Source organism: Pipistrellus kuhlii, unplaced genomic scaffold, assembly GCF_014108245.1.
Source record: "Pipistrellus kuhlii isolate mPipKuh1 unplaced genomic scaffold, mPipKuh1.p scaffold_m20_p_2, whole genome shotgun sequence".
Classification (NCBI taxonomy): Eukaryota; Metazoa; Chordata; class Mammalia; order Chiroptera; family Vespertilionidae; genus Pipistrellus; species Pipistrellus kuhlii.
This window is the reverse complement of record NW_023425515.1, coordinates 87,762,971-87,786,933: the sequence shown is the minus strand read 5'-3', so window position 1 is coordinate 87,786,933 and position 23,963 is coordinate 87,762,971. Positions and strand designations below refer to the sequence as shown.

Sequence of the window (23,963 nt, the reverse complement as noted above, 5' to 3'; positions counted from 1 at the left end):
AGTTAGGGGCAAACAGGCTGGCAGGGGAGCAGTTATGCATTAATCAGGCTGGCAGAGGAGTGGTTAGAGGGTGATCAGGCTGGCAGGCAGAAGCAGTTAGGGACGATCAGGCAGTCAGGAGAATGATTGGGAGCCAGCAATCCTGGATTGTGAGAGGGATGTCTGATTGGAGAGGGTGAAGGCTGGGCTGGGATAAAGCCTAAACAGGCAGTTGGACATCCATCAAGTGGTCCCAGATAGGAGAGGGTAAAGACTGGGCTGAGGGACACATACCCCCGTGCATGAATTTATATACTAGAGGCCTGGTGTATGGAATTTGTGCATGTGTGAGGTCTGGCAAGCCTAGCCAGGCAGAGGGGACATGGGTGGTTGGTTCATGGACATGGACATGGCCTGCCTGCTGTTGGAGGGGACAATTTTCATATTAGCCTTTTATTACATAGGATATACACTGAGTGATCAGATTATTATGCATTCAGAGATCATAATAATCTGGCCACTTAGTGTATATGAATTTAATTTCATATGTTGTTCTGTTATCACCTTATTAACTTCACTTATTTATTTTAATAGTTATGAACTACTTCTTATGTATATATTTGAAAAATCATCTGTTTCCTTTCTCCTTACTTGTGTTATTATGGTCAATTCTATTGACTGGTTTCAAAGATAAACTTTGCTTTCCTGGATTAATCCCAATTTGTCAGGATATATTATGCTTTTTACAGATATTACTTAATTTGATTTGCTAGTATTTTATGAAGAATTTTGTATCTGGTCATGAGGAATAATGATTGGCAGTTTTCTTTTCTTCTTTTGAAGGATTTGGAATCTTATTTCATTCTTAAAAACTTCCTAGAATTCAGCAATTCTATCTGCCCTGGGCTTTATATTTTTATAAATTTAAACTTATTTTGAAATTTTATTTCTTCTGAATTGGTTGTGGTAAATTAATTGGTTGTTCACCAATAAATCTATCTTATCCATCTAAGTTTTGAAAATGATTAACATATGCTTATTTTCAACTAGAGGTCTAGTGCATGAATCCATGGCGTCCCTCTTCCTGGAATGTGGATATTGGCCAAAGCCAGCAGTCCAATATCCCCCAAGGGTTGTAGTCGTGCACTAAGTGACAGGTGGCCTGGGAGGAGCCAAAGCCCTGGCAGTGCACCTCGCCACTCCTACTCATCCTGGCCCCATTGAGCCTGCCACCACCACCACTGGGTAGGCTTGCTGTCACTTTGGGGATAACCAGCTGTGAGTCTGGCATCTGGTGACTGTCAGTCAGCTGAGCAGTGCTCTCGCTGTGGGAGCACTCTGACCACCAGGGGGCAGATCCTGTGTTGAGCATCTGTCCCCAGTGGTCAGTATGCATCATAGTGACAGGTCAATCAGTTGACTGGTTGTTTAGGCTTTTATATATATATATATACATATACATACACACACACACACACACACACACACACATATATATATATACTAGAGGCCCAGAGCACAAAACTCATGCACAGGTAGAGTCCCTAGTGGCTGCCAGCTGCCAGTCGGGGCCTCCCTTCCCCCGCTGCCTGCTGCTGCTGCCTCTGCTGGCCAGGGCCAGGGCAGGGCTTGGGTGGTTAGCCACCTGGCCCCACCCCCTGGTTGAACTCCTGGTTGAAGGGACAATTTGCATATTAGGCTTTTACTATATAAGACAGATATATCCTTACTTATAATTGTTTATTGTAATGTTTGCAAGATGTGTAATAATGCCTCATCTTTTATTTTTATACCAGAGCCCAGTGCACAAAATTCATGCACTGATAGGGTCCCTAGCAGCTGCCAGTTGCCTGCAGGGGCCTCCCTCCTTTCTCTGGTTGCCTGCCACTGATGGTGCCACTGCCACCACTAAGGGCCTCCCTCCCTTCCCCTGGCCTGCCCTGCCCCCTGGTCGAACTCCCAGATGAACTCCCAGTTGAGGGGACAATTTGCATATTATGCCATTATTATATAGGATACTGGATATTTATATTTTCTCTCATCTTCTTTCTTATTGTCCCCATCCTTCCCTTCTCTCTCCTATTTTAACAATCCTAGACAACGTTTTTTAAATTTTGTTATTCAAAATATAAATTATTGACTTTTTTGTTTTACTTATTTGTTTTCTATTTAATCAATTTCTGCTATTTTTTTTCCTTCTACTTACTTTTATGTTGCTTCTTAAGATAGAAATTAATAGCAATTATTTGAACATTATTTCTAATACAAATATTGAAAGTGATAAAATTTCTCAAAAAAGTGATCAATTTCTCTATAAGCACTCCTTCAGCTGAAACTTTTAATTTGATATTTTACATTACTTAATAATTTTTAACATAACTTTTGATATTAGTATAGAGTTGAAAAAATGTTTTCCATTTCCTCTAAGGATTTTTGGTTGGTTTTTTTTTACAGAAGTTATTTAGAAGTTTATTGTTGAATTTTCTAATGTTTTGGGATTTTTCAGGTAGCTTTTAATTACTAATTTCTAATTAAGTTCCACCAATATCAGAGCATGTACATTGTAAGAATATGGCCTTTTAAATATGAAGATTTATTTTAATGGCCCAGCATTTGTTCTTAGTGACTGTTTCTTATGCACTTGAAAAGTATGTGGATTTTTCCCTTTTAGAGTAAGATGTTAAATAAATCTCAGGTCAAATTAGTTGGTAGTCTTTTTTCAGGTCCTTAATGTTTTTCTGTCTATTCTTTTAATTAATAAAAAAAAGAGTCTTGCAGTTTATTATAATTATAAGCTTGTTTATTCCTCCTTTCTGTATATAAAGTATTATTTCATGTATTTTGTTATTTTGTTTTAAGTGAATGCATTTTAGGATTGTTATATTTTATTAATGAACTTACCCTTTATCATTATGAAATGTCTTACTTATTTACTAGTAAGATTTTTGTCTGAAATTTACTTTATGTGATATTAGGATAGCAACATCATATTCTAAGTGTTTACTTGGTTTGTATTTTTTCAATCCTTTTTATTTTAACTTCTGTTTCTCTGTATTTAAGGTATAATTATTCTTTCAATATATATATATACATTGTTAGCTGTTTCTTTTTTTACCCAATATGGTAATCATTGCCTCTTAATTGGCTTGGTTAGACTATTATCTTTAATGCAATTCATTTGATACTTTGGGGCTTAATATTACAATCTCATTAATTTTCTAAGTTTATTCCTATTTACCTAATTTACTAATTTTTTTGGATAAATTAAATACTATATTTTATGTCTAGTATAACTCTTTAAAATATATATATAAATTTTGATTGATTTCAGAAAGGAAGGGAGAAGGAGAGAGAGATAGGAACATCAATGAGAATCATTGATAGAATCATTGGTCAGCTGCCTCTTGCACACCTCCTACTGGGGATCGAGCCCACAACCCAAGCATGTACTGATTCACAGGTTGATGCTCAACCATTGAGCCACATAGGCTGGGCTAGTATACTTCTTTTATAATGGTTACTCTAAGATTTGTCCCACCAGGTGGGGGGGTGCGGCCTCAGGTCCCCTTGCCCAGTGCTAGGGGAGGAGACAAGGCCTGAAGTCCCCTGTCAAGCCCTGCCAGGTGTGTGTGTGTGTGTGGGGGGGTGTGTGCAGCCTGAGGTCCTCTGGCCTGGTGCTGGGGCAGGGCTGCAGCTTGAGGTCCCCTGTCAAGACCCACCATGCAGGGGTCGCAGCCTCAGGTCCCTGATGATTTTTCATTAAGGCTCGTTATGGAAATTCAGCCTTCATTGTGGGCACAGCCATCTTGTGTTACTGTATCCTCACCTCTGCACAGCCATCTTATGTTATGGAACCCCTGCCTCCACTGTGGGCAAAGCCATTTTTATGGTGTGATGGTCAATTTGCATATTCACTCTTTATTAGATAGGATTAAGTTCATGAACATATTATAGTAGCTACTTTGAAGTCCTGGCCCCCTAGTTTCAACATTTGTATCACCTAATAGTATATGTCTACTAACTTATTTTTCTCTTGACCTTAGGTTTCCTTTTTCTAGTATTGTGTCAATATTTTGCTTGTTTTTCTATACCCGCTAATTTTTTACTGTACACTGGACATTACAGGTGAAATACTACAAAATTTTGTTATCTTCTAACAGTGGTGATTTTGTTCTAGACACAGTTACATTATTGCCCCGCCCCCCCCCCTGCTGGCCTGGTCATCCCAACTGCCCCCCCTGCTGGCCTGGTCACCCCCAACTGCCCTCCCCCTGCCAGCCTGGTCACCCCATGCAGCCTGCTGTTCAGTCATTTGGTTGTCCCTCACTAAACCTCCTGCCAGCCTGGTCATAGGCAGCCATTTGTGAGGGTATGAGGGTCAATTTGCATATTACCTCTTTATTATATAGGATGATCTTTAGTTATAAATATTTTCAAGCATGAAAAGTTTTGTTATTGTTTTATAGTTACTCCCTGTTTGCTCCCCAATATTTTAGGGATTTATAACACTGGGAGGCAAGTAAATAATTGCAAGAACATCATTTTACCATGTTCATGTCAACAAATAAACAATTGTATAGGAATTGAAAACAATAAAGTGAATTACGATTATTTTAAATCAAAGGGAAAGCTTTGCTTAACTCATATCATTTTAAGAAGACTAAGTCTTTAAATACAAAATGAGTACCTTTTAATTTATAGTTTTGTGTATCATGCAATGGTCTTAGAATCTTTCTATGAAATAAAAATAATCTCCTAAATGATAGTTTTATCTCTCATTCAATAGGTAGAATATGCAATATTCAAATTGTAATCACATAAAATGGAATATTTTCCCACTTGAAATGAATATACATGCACATGTATATATTCACACACACACAGCAAGCAAAATTCAACCCAGAAAAGGCTCTTTGTCTCCAAAAGACTTATTTCTTTTTAATAATTACTGTTGTACTAAAAAAGCCCTTAATTGTTTCTTTAATTACGGTTGCATAGCTACCTTAACATCTTGTCAGATAATCTTATCTGCACAACTGTTATTCCTTGGTTGAAAAGTGACTCTGTGATGTCTAACTTCCTTTTCTGTTTCAATTTATGCTTCCCCTATTGTCCATGCAGCACTGGAAACAGCACTTAAAGTTACTCAAGCCCTAACTCATTTTCTCTTGGCTTTAATTAAGTCATGTATTGACATTTGATGTAATTTATAGCTGATAAATTTAGATTTGTCTTATGCCAGACCATGTACTGTTTCATCTATTCCTTCTCAGTTTGGTATTCATTCCAGAAAGTTCCATTAAGAGGCCATTAATTAAAATGTTGTGTAAACATAGTAAACAGTCTTGCATAGGCTTAAAAGTAAAATTGGTCTTTTGTTATGTAGCTTTCACTGGTAAGATGACTTTTACATCCATGTGTCTATAGTGCACTCACAAACACACAAATGCTACCAAATGCATTTATATACATAAGCATCCAACACTATGCCTTATAAAAAATTGACATTGACTTAAAATTTTTAGTAATTGTGCTTTATAATGTAGCTAGTATTTCTTTAATCATTTGTTCATTTCACACTTACCTTACACAGTTGGTAATAATATATGAAACAGCTGTAAACTTTCACAATAATAGGTACTCTTGAATCTGATGTGTCTAGTTAATTTTTAGTGAAACAAATTAGTTTTGTTCTTCATTATTCTCCAATAGAAGAAAGACATAATATTTCATATTTTTTGTCTGCAAGAACAATGGATCATTACAGGTTACACACAACAATCTTGTCTATGCTTTAATTAGTGCAACTGACAACATTTTTTCAAAAATATCCGCAGCAAAGGAAGAGTAAATACCTGTGGTAACAAATATTGCACTATATTAAATATGACATTTTATTAACCTTTTATATAAATGAAGAAATGTTCTTTTCTCTCTGTTCTGTGAGGTATTATTTTCTCTTTAGTATCTAAAAATATCACCAGATATATCTATATCTCATATTAAAAATATGAACTCATTTTAAATACATTTTGACTATGTTTATATATAAAACAATTAAGGGCAGATAGATTGGGAAAATGAATCAGGTTTACTAACTACATAAGTGAATCTGTATTTTGTCTTAAAAATTAAACTCAAAAGACACTTTAGAAATAAAATATAAGTACATATAAAAAAAGGCTAGCTGCTATAACAAAGAAGCCTGCATTCTGATTGGCTTAACAAAAGACAAGTTTCTTTCTTATTTATAACCCAGTCTAAAATGGGGTAGCAGATTTTTATACAGTTATTCAGTAAATGTTAGTCTTTCCAGTCAATGGCTCCACCATCTCTTAGGGAGGCGGTGGCCCCTAAGAATTGTCACAATACATGGGTCAAGTCTGAAGGTAGCATGCATCACTTGTGCCCGTGTACCATTGGCCAATATTCATTCACTTTGTTACACTCAACTATAAGGCAGTCTGGGTGATGTGGGTTGATTTTCTTACTTGAAATGAAAGAGAAACTGCAGTAAATGAGTTTGCAGGACTCTTATGTCTAGACAGTTTATAACTTACGTCCTTGAAGTTACCTGAGTGGCTCTTAAAATAAACCTTAACTTTAAGTAGGCCATAATTTTGAGTCACAAACTATTGTGTTTCTATTAACCTTTTTACGTACAACATCTAAACATCCCTCACAAATAGAAGGCACTATTGTCAACGAACAAAAACTGGTTCTCAAAAAGTTTAAGTGCCCTGCATAAGCTCACTGCTTACTTAGCTAGTAAGTAGCAGAGATGGTATTCAAATGCAGAGCCTCAAAGTCTAATATATTTCAGTGCCATGATAACTAATAAAAAATGCACATTCCTTTGATGAGATATGCTAAAATTTGCCATTTATATTTGGATTATAATTTACTTATAAATAGTACTTGATTAGTCACTAATTGGGTATAGTATTGACATTGGAATCAGTTTAGGCTATCACAAAAAAAGCTATTATGGATATTCATGTATTAGTCTTTATATGAACATCTGATTCCAAGTTGTAGTATTTACACACCACAAGTGGAATACCTCTTAGTAACAAAAAAGAATAATTTATACACAGCAACATAGATGAATCTCAAAACAATTGTGCTGAGTGAAAGCCAGATAATACAGAGTACATACTGTATAATTCCATATATATATAAATGTAAGAAATAAAGATAATCTACAGTGACAGATCAGTTGTTGCCTGGGAGTTAGCATGGAGAGGTTGAAGGGTTGAATGGAGGGATAATAAATGGGCAGGAGGAAACTTTGGAGACTAAAGGATATATATATACTCATTATCTTGTAGTAGTGATGGTTTCACACCAGTATGCATATGTCAAAACAATTAAATTACTCCTTTATATATGTCAGCTTATTATATGTTTATCATGCACCAATAAAGCTATTAAAATAAAACCTTAAAAAAGAAAAATCACTTAATTCTCCGCGTTTAAACTTCTTAATCTGTTAAGTACCTTCATATTTGTTCTTCAATGATATTATGATTATGCTTATTTAAAAATGTGGATTAAGACTTTTAAAATTATCTCTGAGAGGTCTAGTTTATCAGAAACATGACTACTTCTAGAATAATCTTAGTCCAAGTTTAAGTGTATGCTTTAACTATGCAGACCTTAGAATTAAGTTTCAAATTGTCCTTTGAGTTCAACTTTTAAGTGGATTTTCAAGTTAGTTTCATATATTTTATGGTAATACATACAAGTTTTATATTTTCATAACTCTTTAATTATAAATACTAATCTTTATGAAAGTATGTTTACATAATTGCCATTGTTTTATGCATTGCATTGATTTTATACATTCCTGAAAATTAAGTAGTTGACCAAAATAAAAGTTTTTTGGTATGATATTAAAGACAATATTAAGTTCCATATTTTTGAATCGTGAACATTTGAATTTGGACCATCCTGTAAATGAAAGAAAATTTAAAGACCCTGGGCTGAATGTGGCAACTGCATTTTTTATTGTATGAGACTACATTAAAAGACTCTTTACCTAACTGAAGAAAAGTTGCCATTATTTCAACCCCTAGTAATTATTTTAGTACTCATCTATAAGGTGGTAAATCGAGAAGCAGTTCTGAATTTATTCATAATAGTAAACCAACCATAAGAGAGCAATGTGGGTTTTGTTTAGTTTAAATTAATTGTATTCTTTACTGATTAGCAATGTTTTTAATCACATTTCAAGCTCATGATTTGATTATTCTTCTGTAACATAAAATATTCTTATCAATAATTGTGACAGGTTTAGGACACAACCAATATTACTTGCTTTCAAATGAATTTTCTATTTTTTTGTGTGTGTAGTTTTAGAGCATCATATGTATTGCTGTGTTTGTTTTTATATTAATATTTACTAAAACTATTGTTTCTTCCATAGGTGGACGAAATGAAGTTGTCATTACTGAAAACAATAACAGTATAACTGAGCAAATCACTGATGTTGTGAAGCAACCAGCCTTTATAGCTGGCATTGGTGGTGCCTGCTGGGTGATTCTGATGGGTTTTAGCATCTGGTTGTATTGGCGAAGAAAGAAGAGAAAGGGACTCAGTAATTATGCTGGTAAGAGACTGTTCCCAGTTAAGAAAACCTCTTATCTTTATGAATGTGCTGAAATAAAAAAAGAAAGAATGTATTGGGGTAGAATTCTAGAAGAGTGAATGAATGAATCTTTTTGGCTTGTTTTAAACATCTTTTCTGTAAAATGCAATTATAAACGACATGCTTTAATGCATTGCTGTTCAGTATATCACATTATGACCAGAAGGCAATCTTTTTGCTTGAATTTTCAATGAAGCATAACGAGAGTGCATACTGATAAATGCTTAACCGTTTTTCTCAACTAGTTCATCAAAACACAGAAATATACAGACTTTGCATGCTATAAAGCCATTCCTTGAGATTGTCTTTAGGCAAGAGGATTACTAAAATGCTCAGGAAAAAAAGGCTTGACGGAATTAATAAGACTGGTGACGCATGAATTAAGGATTCACTAGTCACTTAAACAGATGTTTGGTTCAAGGTGGCCAATCAACATTTTAGAAGGAAGAGAAAGGAGAAGTAAAAGAAGCAGAAGAAGAAAAAGAGATCAATGTGTTCTACCTGCCTGAAAAGATGTTTTGTTTTAGAATCCAAAATAGAATTTCAAGGCTTTCAAAATGGTGGGTTTTAAAATATTTCCAAAATGAGAGAAAGAGAAGGGAGGGAGGGAGGGAGGGGAGAGAGAGAGAGAGATAGAGAGGATGATCAAGTCAATAACTAAAAGAATGAGCTCAGTACTGAAGCTTGTTTAATAATAATTTTGTCTGCAATTCATTTAAAACTTTTTTATCTATCAATAATAAAAAAGAAATTATCTCACAATATTTTACACTTTTAGAGTTTATAAGCAAACAATTTTGATTTAACATCATTCTACAAACACTTTAGAGTTTTTTGAGAAATTCTATTCAATCTTCTATAACCTTGTTAAGAAGCATAAATATCTTAATAAATGATTTAACAAGGGTTTCATTGCTTATTAAGTTTATAAACTGCTGTAGTTTGTAGACTTCTAAACTGCTGAGAATGTCTAAATAATGAAAATGAAAAAAATAGCACCCACTTGTCTGGTCAGTTATTTTATAGAATTTAAACTTAATTATAACATTTTGGACCATGGTCACATCTTATGAAAATGAAGTTTATTAGTTACTGGATAGAATAATCCCCTAGAGAAAGTATTATAGTGTCTCCATTGGAAAGGGGCTTCCATGCTTTGTGATCGGCTATCTTTCTGCCACTCTCTTTGCTATTGATTGCTGACTCATTCTTGCTTATGCTTTGAGAGCTGACTCATCACACCAGTGAATGATTCTTCCCAGAAAGGGGTGGCAGGCAGTAACTGCTGAGTGTCAGTCTTGAACCTGGATGATGCTTTAATGTAGCTTCTTGATTTGCAGTGCAGTGCTCCACCCTCATTCCTGGAAGTACTACCAACCCATGTGTTTAATCACTTACAATGCTACATTTTATCTCTGTGACACCTTCATATACTAGTGAATCTTATATAACATATACAAGAACGGATTCCATTCAAAGACTACTTTGTGTTTATCTCTTTGCTTGGCTTTAGTGAAAACATTAAAAAATATGCACTATAGTAGTCACTTCAGTGCAGTGTGGTAGTTTTACTCTCCATAAGTCTTCACTCATGCCTCATAAATAGTAGAACTCTCATAATTAGTAGGTTTGTGCTTTAGTAAAATTATGCCAGACATATTTTCCTTCTTTTTTTTTTTTTTTTTTTTTTTTTTTATAGCAGGTTGTGTTTTTGTTGTGTTGCTCGTTTGGTTTTGGTTTGCAAAAATCTATGTATTTGATTTGAAAATTTCTGTTGGTCTTTGAGCTTGACAAGAATAGTCCATTTACTATTATCATTTCTCATAGTGATTGATATCCATCTGCTTGTAGAACTGCTAACTCAGAAGGTGTATATGCCCTTCAAATATTTTGGAATAAGGCCAAACCAAAGCAGCCTTTCAAAACCTTTATACTTAATTGATAGATGGCTGTCTCTCAGAATGGATTCACCTTCAACTAGTAATTTGCCTTCCAGCAACTGCTGTTCCTTTCTTGTAGGTGAGAAGGAAATGAAAATTGAAACCACAGGTACCTAGCATTGCATATCCGACTTGCAGATATTTTCTACACATTTCCCTCCAGAAATAGCCTTTCCTCCACCTGTGAAAGTGTTCACTGCTTGCCCTTATACAATGTAAAGAATATGGAGATTTTAAATAGGAATGATTAATGGAGTATATCTTTTTCATGGGTTGAAATTCTGTTATTTCATGAATGAGCTAATGATCCATTTTAAGAGCACAGAGATTTCACATGAGGCTGTTTTTCCCTGAAGTGTGTTATGAAATTATATCGACTAAATTCTGTATGGTTCTGTTTATATTTTTATTTTCATAACATTTCTCTGGAATAAATTTCACAAGAAAAAAATGAGATTTTACTTGCAAGATGAAAAGCCTAATATTTCTACTTTTTCACTACATTATAATGTCTATATAATCTCAAAACTTTATTGTTGACTCATGATTACAAAATAATTTTTCCAAATAGACAAAATTTTGGATACTGATTTAAATTAATTTACAATATAAGATACTTTCTTTATTTCAAGCCTTACGTGTGATGTGGTATTATACTTAAATATCTGATGTGTTACACTTATTAAGAAACATGCATTTTAATGAAACTGGACTGATCTGAGTAGAATTGCACTATAGGTAGAATTTGACTTTCTCACTCCCCTTTTCCTGCTCCTTTCCAAGTCTCTTCATCTCTACCAGAGGTAGAATGGGGGCATTTTAACTACTGGGGAGACATGTATAAAAATTCCTTTCAGGTTGGAAATTCTTACTCTTGCAGGATGTCTTCCCTCTTCCTTTTTAGGCAAAGCTCATTCAGGGACTGTTATTGCTGCTCTTCTTTGACTCTCCATCATGTGAAAAACTGTATTTGAGTGTCTAGAAGGAAGGGAAAGTAAATCTGCCCCTCAGTACTGATATTTTTCGTATGCCAGCTTTAACATATTTATTGGCCAACACTCGCAGTTTAACATTTTAGTTTGTAAAGACAACTATCAAGATTCAAATGCAAGCTTGTACCTTGAAGTGATCTGAGAGCATTTCCCTAACATGTTTTGCTTCTTTACATAGTAGAAATTAGAGATTCCCCAGGGCAATGTAACACACTAACTTTCTATTCATTTTTTTTATCCTTTATTTTAATTCTTCAAAAGCAAACATGTGCTACAGTTTTGCATGTGGTGCAAAGAAGGGTATCTAGATTTGAAAAAGTATCCTCAGATTTCATATTCTACATAAAGTAATTTTAGGTTTTTCCAGGGCAACATGCAATGTTATTTATCTTAATCTTCATTTGAGCACTAACAGTCCTCTTGTCACTGCACCTGACATCCCTGACCACTATAATAATTTACCAACTTAGTTGTATCAGGTGAAATAAGATTATAACGAGAATTGGGGAGAAAATATTAGGTTATTTTTGAACCTAGAGTAAATGTTTGATCATATGTAAAACAGTGTTCAGAAATAGAAAAATGAACAACATAAATTTAAATAAAATCCATGTAGCTTTCATGAGTATTCTATATAATTCTATATGTAGATATAATATGAAACATATATGTTCATGTATTTTACATGTCTGTATTAGAATCCACATGAAGCTAACACAACTTCTTTCAAATTTATGTTGCTCGCCTTATTCATAATTTTAAAGCATCAGATTTTTTAATGGAATAAATATATATTTTACTTTTAAACAGGTGATTTTATTTTATGACTCTTACCTCTGTAGATAACAGATTTTATGAAACTCAATAAGTATTAACAATTAATGAGTGAGCATAGCTTTTAAAACTGTTTCTGAAATATAAATTATTTGACAAAACTATCCAAGGACCTCTAAAAGATTGGATGGAATTTTTATACTCTGATTATCTGGGCTGAGTTAATGCTTATTAAAAAGAGGATTAATCTACATTCACATTTGAGAAATAGCTTATCAGGAAAGGGACCAGGGCTTGGCTGGCAACATTAAAGTTTCCATTTGGAGTAGGAAAACGTGGCCTGCTGGAGATAGGCGCTCTGAAAGCTTCCTCACCTCCAAATAGCAATTTACTACAGAGCCATGCTTTCCCTCCCCTTCTTTCCTAGCAGGCGTGAGATTAGGGTTAATCCTGTCAGACAGTAGTGCAGGTACTTTGTGTATGATACAAACTTGCAGAATCTTTTTACCATAAATCATTTGTAAATATTGTAATATATTCAAAGTATTTAATGGCATTCTAAATCATTTAAGATTGTGATTTCTGCAAAAAGTTTTTTTTTTAGAAACCTTAGCATTATTTAGTTAGTTTTAGCTAAAAACGTCCATTTATGGCTTGCGGAAAGTTCTCAGCTAAATATCCTAACAGAAACGGCTGATAAAGATTCACACCTATTTCAAATTTATGTCTGATAAGAACAAAATTACTATACTGGGGGATCAAAATCATGACTAGAATGAGATGTCCAATCACCTTTGCTCTCCCTATCCTCTTTGCTTTCAGTTTCAAAGTGGTACAACATCTCTTTGAAATGATAGCTACCTCAGAACAGCTTTCAGTTTGCTGTGGAATTTATTTTTATGTTTCTTTCTCTTTGTACATACACAAAAAGTGTTGATAAAAATACCAAATGACTTCCATTTTAGGAGTTCTAATTGTTCATTCTTATTTCTAGTCTAATTTTAATCCCATGTTCTAATAGAATTCAGTTACTTTTCATTGCTATTCAAAGTAGAACAAATCTAAAAGTTTTGGAGCACCTTTTCAAGGTGTCCTCTTATTTCCCTTGCTTTAAAAAGAAAATTAAGAAATTTTATTATGATAAGGGTCTTTTCTTTTTTTTATATATACACATATACAAAATGGAAGATTCTCATTATATAAATGGTGTGTATAGGCCGCTTTAAGTTAGTTATGTACTTCACAATGTACTATGTATTTTTGCTTTTGTGTAGAGGGTATGCAGAGGTGAATGTTATGAAGACTTTACCATTGGTTAGTATGTGCAAGTTGACTGCAACACAATTCTGTGCCTCCTCAGTTGTCCTTTCTCTAATGGCATTTATTTTTCTGGCAGCAACAGAGACTTCAGGTAGCAAGGGAGGGGAAGGATCTAAATTGGGGAGAAATACTTAGCTTCTTCTACATACCTCTTAACAGATATTTAAGGTGTAGCCCATCAGTGCCTGCCTACTTCCATATTCACAATGACATTCAGGACACTTCCTTAACTCTGTTTAAGTAGAGTAAAACAGTCACTTAGAAATCATGTAATTGGAAAGTCACATCAGATGGAAAGCTAAATAGGTGTACAGTTTTCACATTTTGTTGGGGTTATTTTCTTTATCAGGCCTCTCATACCTTCCATGTCAGTTTTCTTTTCATTAAATGTTTCAGATTAATTTTTCTTTATTGTTGTTAAATGCAATTATTAGAGGGACCTAATGAATGTTGGACACCCTGCCCATTCCTGATTCCCGGCACTTAAGTGAGCCACTAGAAAACAGAGTAGCAGTCAGTGCTCTTCGATCAAAGCAAAGACTAAGTTACGATTGTTTTATAATGCATTTGAGATGTTGCCTCAAAAATTCATAAGATCGTATACTCCAGGTGCCAGCCAGCATCCCTGAAAGCACTGGCTTACACCGTAGTACCTCAGGAAGGTTCTGATGGACCTTTGGGAATATGATCGAATCACCTTACTGTCTTGAGACAGATGCCATTAAAGGAACTTAAGGAAAGAACTGGAGAACTGTTTCTAGAAATTAAAAAAAAATATATGTGGAGTGACCATATTTGATAGTGGAAATTTGAGGGACAGATGAATTACAGGGAGATTGTACAAAGGTATTTAGTATCTGTATAGGTTCCTCAGTTTACTTAAAATATGAATCAATTCATATATTTTCATTTATTTTTATTTTTATTTTTACTAAGTTAAAAAAAACACATTGTAAATAAAATCAGTGTCTTCCAAAAATAAGATATGTTGGGTTCTCATCTCTGAAATGTATTTTCCCTTCATTCCAGTGACTGGTTTAGCTGATTCATCCTAATTTGAGGCATAATTTTAATTTGGCCATCCATAAGTTTCTAAATACAAAATATTTTGCATGATTTTCAAGCTAAGTAATTTCATCCTAAGTGAAATTATTTGCAGACTTTATCCTACTAATCATAAATATTCACATTTCCCTGCAAAAATATTAAGTATTATTGACTATAATTTGTCAATAATTGTCTAGGCCCTCTCCATACAGTGCAACTTAATACTTTTCTCAGATTTGATATATTTTGAATTTTAAACACATTTGGCTGCAAAGATTTTGAACAATCAATGATGGGCCTGAACTGATATTAATATTCTTTGGCTCATCCCATGAGCCCACTTCCATGCTGTTAGTTGTTGAATAGAATCTGGTGGCTGGAGGGAGTGGCTTCTCCAGCTGTGATTCTATTGGATGCTTGTTGGTGTTGCTAATAAGTTCCACAGTTTTATAAAGAACTCGGTTTTGTAATCATTATGTACCAGTGGAATATATTCAATAATAATTATTTGAAAAAATGTTTGTGAGTGTTGGATGATGAAACCAAGCACTGAGTACATCACTATCTATTAAATACAGTTCACATGTATTGTAACTGGCTGCTCAACTCAATGCTTATCAGTGCACCTAAACCCTAAAGGCTCTATGACGGTGAGGAATATGCTGTCAGCCTATGTCACCCATGTCATTGGTCTCTCTTGTTTTAGTTTCCATTATTTGCATTTTATGCATTCCTTCTAATTAGAATACTCATATATTAATAACAAACATCATGATTCCAGTCCTAACTGGTTTGGCTCAGTGGATAGAGCATCAGCCTGCAAACTGAAGAGTCCCAGGTTCGATTTCTGGTCATGGGCATGCACATAGGTTGTGGGCACATCCCTAGTGAGGAGTGTGCAGGAGGCAGCTGATCCATGTTTCTCTCTCATTGATGTTTCTAACTCTCTATGCCTCTCCCTTCTTCTCTGTAAAAATCAACAAAATGTATATATTTTAAAAGTCATGGTTTCATAATCCTCAAGTATAACTTGTCAGCTTTAATGGCCCTAAATATATACCGGTACACCAATTGTAACATTTGACATTCAAATACAACTTATCCCTTTGACTTAACCATACCTTTGGCTTAAAGAATTTTTAAATGTCTTATTAAAGTTGGAGCAAGTGATTGCTTTGCCCTGAGCCAAACCATTCCTTTCTACTCCCTATACAATTACGTTAATTATATTTTATTAAAATTCCCAGAGGCCTCAGCTCTAAACTAAAGGCCAATATGTACTTTTTATTAGTTATAATTAATATTGACTGTGTGTGTGTGTGTGTGTGTGTGTGTGATTTTTTTTTTTACAGTTACATTTCAAAGAGGAGATGGAGGACTAATAAGCAATGGAAGGTATGTTAAGGAGATTCCTTTTTTATTGTTATTACCATTTGTAATCAGGACAAGGGAAACTCTAAAGTAAGAGACATTATTGTAATAAACGATCACTTACACGTCTGAGAATTCTAGGAGGAATTAAATGGCTTACCACAGGTTTAATGATCTATCTGTTGTGCACTTTAGAGAAATCAAGTCCAGATGTTTCATATCTCCCAGATGTCCCTGAAGAAATTAGTAGTAAATATCACAAGGAATGTGTTCATTTGTTAGCAGGATTTTTATTGCATTAATTAGACATTAGCAAATGAAGTTGCTATTGTTTAAGACTCCTTATTGGCTCTCACTAAATTGCAGTGAGTGAACAATTACACATAATCGATCACAAAGTAAATGATTCATGTATGATGAATAGGCTGTAGATTGATAGGACTGGATTCCACAACTTTAGATACTCAATTGAAATTGATAAAAGCTGATAACAAACTCATATATCCTCATCTATTTTCCCTTTGCCAATAAGGAGATTGTAATTAGGCTCTGGTAATAACTTCCAATCTCCTATTTAATCAATATTTTTGCAAAAAGAGATTAGGTTTAATGAGAATTATTGTACGTAGCAAGAAAGCAGTTGGATCTGCTTATTGCGGTTTTCATAGAAACTTGTGCTTCTCTTAAGAATTGTACCAGAGAGTCTATAAAAAAGGAAGTACAATGGTTATAAATGTTGCTATTTTTGTAAATAATTTAATAATTTGTACAGGAATTAGAATCTCCATCTTTAATATTAAAAGTATGAATTCTTTATTAACTAGGATGTGAAGAAAGTTTTCTTCATGGACTTTATGCACATGCTGTATGAGATCACAGTGGATCTTTTATTAACTTAGAAGAAAACTATATTATACCCCTTATATTTTGCAATTTACAGAACCTGGAAATGTGCTATTGATGGAACAGAATAAATACTATTCATTAACTTTCCTCAAGCTTTTTGCCCTAAATCAAACATGAGGCTCATAACAGGGGTTACAGCATTCTGGGGACAGATAAATATGGGGCTTGCAGGAATCAAGGAAGCAATAGCCCCAAGTCCTGGAAATGGCTGATACTGAGCACTCATTCTGAGCAATTGTTTCCTTGAGGTGCCAATTCATCATCAAACCTCGTTTGGGGATCCTGCTACATTACTGATTCCTACCAGTTTCAGAGCAAATGACAAAATTTATTTGATGTCAGCAGAATCCCAGGTGGGACCCTTTGCTACCACTAACTTCTCTATATAGCCTAAAGAACTTCCAAAGTTCCTTACTTTTAGAAAGCCTACACATTTTAATTTGAAGTAAATTAAAATCTTAAATTCTTAAATTAATTTCAGTGCATGAGACAGGTGTTCACATCCCCCACTGAGCTCCACCAATTGATTTCTTTTTAATTTCTCTTTTAGCCGTCCAGGTCTTTTAAATGCTGGAGACCCCAATTATCCCTGGCTTGCTGACTCATGGCCAGCCACAAGCTTGCCAGTCAACAATAGCAATAGTGGCCCAAATGAGATTGGGAATTTTGGGCGCGGAGGTAAGTTATCTTTTCAAAATTTTGTTATTTGTTTTCTTGGATTTTCTAGATTTTTAAAAAAAGATATACCAAAGAGTATTTTTCATATTCAAAACTAGTGAAACACGTGTACTAATAAGCACAGTACATTTTCAGAATATTTTATTATAAAACTATTTTCCTATATTACCTTGAGTAAAACTAAGTTTTAAGGAAGTCATTACTAACCAAGAAGATAAATACCCATAATACATTTTGTTTTTAAGACTTTTCACTATGCTGCTATACAGGGCTTATAATTTTGTCTAGTTATTTCACTTCTCTCATTCATTCATCATATATTTAATGATCATGCCCTTTGTACCTGGCATTATGGCAGACAGAAAATATATAATATTAATATGATGAAAAATGGTCTTTATGCTTATATAATATATTAAATACCTGAAGTAAACATGTTGAGTGAGAACTTTCCTATAGTTCTGTAATTGATATCTGGTCCTTCAAATAAAAGACAATAAGGTGCTAAGTAGCTGACATGCTGAAGTATCCAAAATTTGGTGCCAGAGTTCTTTCCATAGATCTTTATAGGGAGACAGGATTGGACCAATTATAAACACTCACCACTCCCCCCACCTCCATCCAATCAATAAAAGATCAGTGGGTTTAGAGAAAGACTTGACTAGAGAAGTCTCTGGTCCCAGTGTTTAATTTGGCACATATATATGAGTCTGCTATTGGCAGAAATTTTTGCAGACAGCAAATGGACTTGAGCTGTGCTGCTGATATCCCACATGAAAGCTGCCCATTGGAAGAAAGACAGTTCTATGAATGGAGTGTTACTTAAGTTGATATCTGAAGGAGAGAGAAGAATTAGTAAAAAAACAAAACAAAACAAAACAAAACAAAAATGTGACAAAAGGTGTGTGGAGAATAAGCTAGCATAATTTAAGGCACAGATATAAGGTAGATATTGATCTATTTGAGAAATTAATTATATAGTGACTTAGCATGAAATGCAAGACAGCAGAAGTGGTAAAAAAAAAAAAATCACAGATTGCCTTCAAAGCCTCACAGAAACTATAAACATTTTCCAAAGCATGACCAGAAGCCACTCATAGATTTCTAAGAGGAGACTGCTAGGCTCCAAATACTGCTTTAAGTCATCCAGCCTGTTGCTGGGTGAAGAAAGAAGCTACAGTGAAAAAAATGAGGCGATTAATTAGGAAAGTATTGCTGTAATTCAAGAAAGTTTGGATAAATCCAATGGAAGATTTCTATATTTCTAGGTAGAATTATTGTAGGAAACACAGGGCTAGATTCAACTATTCTGAGTCTACTAGCCCCAGTGGTGGATTTCACAGGTATGAATATATAAAGATATTGACTTAAAAGGATGCTGGCTTTTTCTTTTTAAAAACAGAATACCACCTAGTCGATGTGGCTTAGTGGTTGAGTGTTGACCCATGAATCAGGAGGTAATGGCTTCCTTCTCAGTCAGGGCACATGCCAGGCTTGAAGGCTCAATCTCCAGTAGTGGGTGTGCAGGAGGCAGCTGATTAATGATTCTCTTCATCATTGATGTTTCTGTCTCTCCCTCTCCCTCTCTCTGAAATCAATAAAATAAATAAAGTTATTTTTCTAAAAAAAGAATGGAATACCCGTGCCAATTTGAATATCATTAAAACAGTATTTCAAATAATACTATTAAGTATTGTATAAGCACTTATTATAGTTGGTATTAACAGAATGCATATAAGTATGCATTCTGTTAATACCAACTATAATAAGGTGACTCCCTCCCATTCTCCAAATAAAATACAGAAACTAATCATTAGGTGTGTAATGAGAATTAAATGGAACACACACACACACACACACACACACACACATACACACACGGGTTTAGCACAAACTTTACCATACAATCAATGCTTAATATGCATCATTGGAGTAAATAAGAGAACAGAAAGTAAGTTTTAAGATCATTCCACTTCTAGTTTTCTTTCTATAATTTAGTAGACCCTGTTTAGGATTCTTACATGATCAGAGCCTCTGAAAGTGGCTGCCTTCTCTACTTGACCAAACTCTGAGCCTGCACTATGAGTTATCACTTCACCATGAGTAAGTTCTGTACTTGAATATCTCCTCACCAGGTAGGCAGAACATGCCCCCTTGATCTACCTAGACTACCTGTGTCAAAAGAAATTCTGTTCCCAAAACTCTTTTTTAAAATTTACCTTTATTGAAAATATTAAACATTTCCAAATTTCCCCCTCTAGACCTCTTTCACCCACTTACACCCCCTCTCCAAGCCTTCCCACACTATTGTCTGCCCATGGGCTATGCATATATAAGTTCATTGGTTAATTGCTTCTCACCTGAGCCTTTCCCTCTGAAATACATCTATCTGTTGCATGCTTCTTTGTCTATGGGTCTATTTTGTTCATCAGTTTATTTTGATAATTAGATTTCACATATAAATGAGATCATGTGATACTTGTCTTTCTCTGACTGGCTTAGTTCACTTAGCATAGTACTCGCCAGGTCCCTTCATGCTATTTCAAAAGGTAACAGGTCCCTTTTTACAGCTGCATAGTATTCCATTTTATAAATGTACCACATTTTTTAGTCCATCCATCTATTGATAGGCACTTGGGATACTTTGTGATCTTAGCTATTGTAAATAATGCTACTATAAACATAGGGGTACATATATTCTTTCTGATTGGTGTTTCTGGCTTCTTAGGATATATTCCTAGAAATGGGATCACCGAGTCAAATGGCAGTTGCATTTTTAATTTTTTGAGGAAACTCCACACAGTTTTCCATAGTGGTTATATCAGTCTGCATTCCTACAAGTAGTATGCTAGCATACGTTTTTCTTCAAATCCTAGTCAGCACTTGTTTGTTGATTTATTGATGCTAGCCATTCAGACAGGTGTGAGGTGGCAACTCATTGTCACTTTAATTTGCTATGCTAAAACTTTTTATTTTGATGTAGTCCCAATTGTTTATTTTTTACTTTTGTTTCCTTGCCCTAGGCAATGTATCAGTGCAAATTCTGCTAAGTGAGATGTCTGATATTTTGCTGCCTATGTTTTATTATGGGAGCTTTGTGGTTTCATGTATTACATTTAAGTCTTGTATCCATTTTAAGTTTTTCTTGTGTAGAGTGTAAATTGGTCTAGTTTCATTTTATTTTTTGAATGTACCTGTTCAATTTTCCCAACACCTCTTATTGAAGACGCTGCTTTGACTCCATTGTATGCTCTTGCCTCCTTTGTCAACTATTAGTTGAACATAATGACTTGGGTTGATTTCTGTGTTTTCTGTTCTGTTCTATTGATCAATATGACTGTTCTTGTGCCAATACCAGGCTGTTTTGATCATAGTGGTTTTGTAGTATAGCTTGATGCCTCCAATATTGTTCTTCTCAAGATTACTATGGCTACTTAAGGTCTTTTTTTATTATTCCATATAAAATTTTTGAGTATTTGTCTAGATATGTGAAATATGCCATTGATATTTTAATAGGATTTTTAATCAGTCATTGGATAACTGCCTATTCTACATTTTGTGTTTGTATTGGAATAACACACCATTCAATTTTCATATAAATAAATAAATACCTGATGATGGAGGAAAATAATTATTTTTCAATTTCTAGCAGGTTACACTAACATCTAAATTTTCTCCATCTAATATAGCCAAATCAAATTTGTTGATTTTCAAAGTTTTGCTTATATTTCTACCTCATTTCCATAACATGAAATATATTACAGATGAACATCAAGGCCAAGCCAATGTTTTTGCAGGATCTACAGAATCTATTTTCAGTGGTAGGCATTTTAGACATTTACTATATACAAAAAATAGTGTTGAAAACTTTTGTACTTTTTTCATTTTCTTCGCATGATAGATATTTGAGCTAGATAAACCTATTTCATTTTTAAAGGTAAAAAACAAAACAAAACACTAATGTTTTCAAAATGATTAATTTGGTATCTGGGTTTAGAATGCAAGTCTGACAGATTCAAGAACCAAGGTTCTAAAGACAGAGCTCACAGTTAGGATTATAGTGCAGCCATATTCACTGAAAAGAATTATCATGTACACTGACATTCCCCTTTAAAAATGGAATACCAATACATTTTGAATGATAAAGTTTCTTATTGTTGCATACGTCTGCATTTTGACAATACAAATTATTAAAAATATATTTAATCAGCCGAAACCGGTTTGGCTTAGTGGTAGAGCGTCGGTCTGTGGACTGGAAGGTCCCAGGTTCGATTCTGGTCAAGGGCATGAACATTGGTTGTGTGCACATCCCCTGTAGGGGGTGTGCAAGAGGCAGCTGGTCGATGTTTCTCTCTCATCGACGTTTCTAGCTCTCTATCCCTCTCTCCTCCTCTCTGTAAAAAAAAAATCAATAAAACATATTAAAGAAAAAAAGAAAAAAAAGAAAAAAATATATATATATAACCATTAAGTGAGTGCTTAAACTCTGTGAAATACTATGTGAGGAAAATATGGGAATACAGACATAAATCTTTTATGTTTCTGCCCTCAAGTAACTATGATACAATAATGGATACAGACATTTATATAATTAAGTATGCCAGGACAAAAAAATAAATAAATAAATTCATTCTTAGTCAAGATATTAGAAAATTACAGAAGGATTCATGAGTGATTCCAACTGGATAGAAGGTTTTCTGTCATTCATAGGTTTCAAACTCAAATGTTAACAAGTGCCAGTCAGCCAACCTGAAGTGCTAAGGTTGGTAGATGTGAGGTGTGCAAAATGGAAGATAGGAAGCCTGCCTAAAGATGGCAGCACCTATTCTTGTGCAAGCTTTTTGGGGAAGGCTGGCCAGGTTCCAAAGCATCTGATATTAAAGGATTTCCCCCACACCCACATATTATGCATATGCTTCCAATTTTTCAATGGTACATTTTTTAAAATGTAAGAGTGATCAAATAATATTTGAAGATAATATGCAGCCTCCCAAAAATCAGTAGAGAGCACTTGGACTTGAAAGCTAATTTCATCCAGCAGAAAGATAAATTTTATTTTAGAGCCACAGCCTTAGCTGTTGCAGAATAACATTGAACATACAACCACTTTAAAAGCTTGTTGTTGGAGTGACTCCCAATTTAAATCTCAAAGCTCAAGTTCAAGGTATTGGGAAGTTGGGTCCCATGCCAGTTAATATTTATCAGTGAAAGACATTGTGGAAGTGGCAGAAACTGAAAACTTCCCCAGAGTGAAGGATTTATTTCCATGATTTTTATATAATATCAAATATTAAAAGTTTTGATAATAAAAATGGTAGTGGCACTTGAGAATGAAATATGCTGCTTCATCATCAAATTTTCAAAATGAGTTTATAACTAAAAGCAAGAACGACAAGAAAGTAGTTGTGAAATTCTGAAATTGCAAAATGATTTTACTTGCTTATACACCTTGATGAAATGTTTAAATTTGAATATGTTTAACAATCTATTCATTTAAAATATTTACTTCAATAAAGTATATATCCACTTAAATGTAAAACAATTTGGAATTTCAGACTTCAAAATTTTCAAAAAGACCTAAATATACAGTGTACAAAATCTTTCTATATAAAAGCCCAGTCACCAAATGCTAGAATGACCAGAATGATTGGTGGACTATGATGCTCACTGACCACCAGGGGCAGACGCTCAACTCAGGAACTGCCCCCTGGTGGTCAGCACACTCCCACAATGGGAGCACTGCTCGGCTGACTGGGATGAGCAGCTGCTCCCACAGAAGGCTGATCCCCACAGGCAACACCCCCCCATCAGTGCATGAATCCATGCACCAGGCCTTAAGCTATACTAATAAAAGGGTAATATGCAAATCCGTCATGACACACTCACAATACAACTGAACAGCAAGCTGCATGGGGTGGCCAGGCCAGAAGGAGGGTTAGCGAGGGCCGAGCAAATGACTGGCCAGCGGGCTGTGTAGGGTGACTAGGCCGACAAGAAGGGCAGTGAGAGGTGATCAGGCCGGCAGAGGTTGGCAGTGAGGGGTGAACAAGCCAGCGGGGGGGGGGGGGGGGGGGGGGGCAGTTGGGGTTGACCAGGCTGCTGTGGGGGGAGCAGTTGGGAGTGACCAGGCAAGCAGGGAGGGGCATTTGGGGGCAACTGTACTGGTGTGGGGTGCAATTAGGGGCGACCAAGCCAGCAGAGGGGGGCAGTTAGAGGCAATCAGGCTGGCAGGCAGAGGCAGTTAGGAGCGATCAGGCTGGGCTGAGGGGGACACCCACCTGTGCACAGATTTCATGGACCAGGCCT

General features: G+C 35.0%; 1 protein-coding gene across 19 annotated transcripts in view; it reads left to right on the top strand.

Moving 5' to 3' along the window:
• ROBO2 (roundabout guidance receptor 2) overlaps positions 1-23,963 on the top strand; it is a 1,761,697-nt gene that overhangs the window by 1,690,142 nt on the left and 47,592 nt on the right. For all 19 annotated transcript variants that reach the window (XM_045584073.1, XM_045584072.1, XM_036444354.2 and 16 more), the window contains 3 exons: positions 8,408-8,590; positions 16,055-16,097; positions 17,530-17,657. In XM_045584073.1, coding sequence (XP_045440029.1) covers positions 8,408-8,590; positions 16,055-16,097; positions 17,530-17,657 — 354 coding nt within the window. The remainder of the gene's footprint in view (positions 1-8,407; positions 8,591-16,054; positions 16,098-17,529; positions 17,658-23,963) is intronic.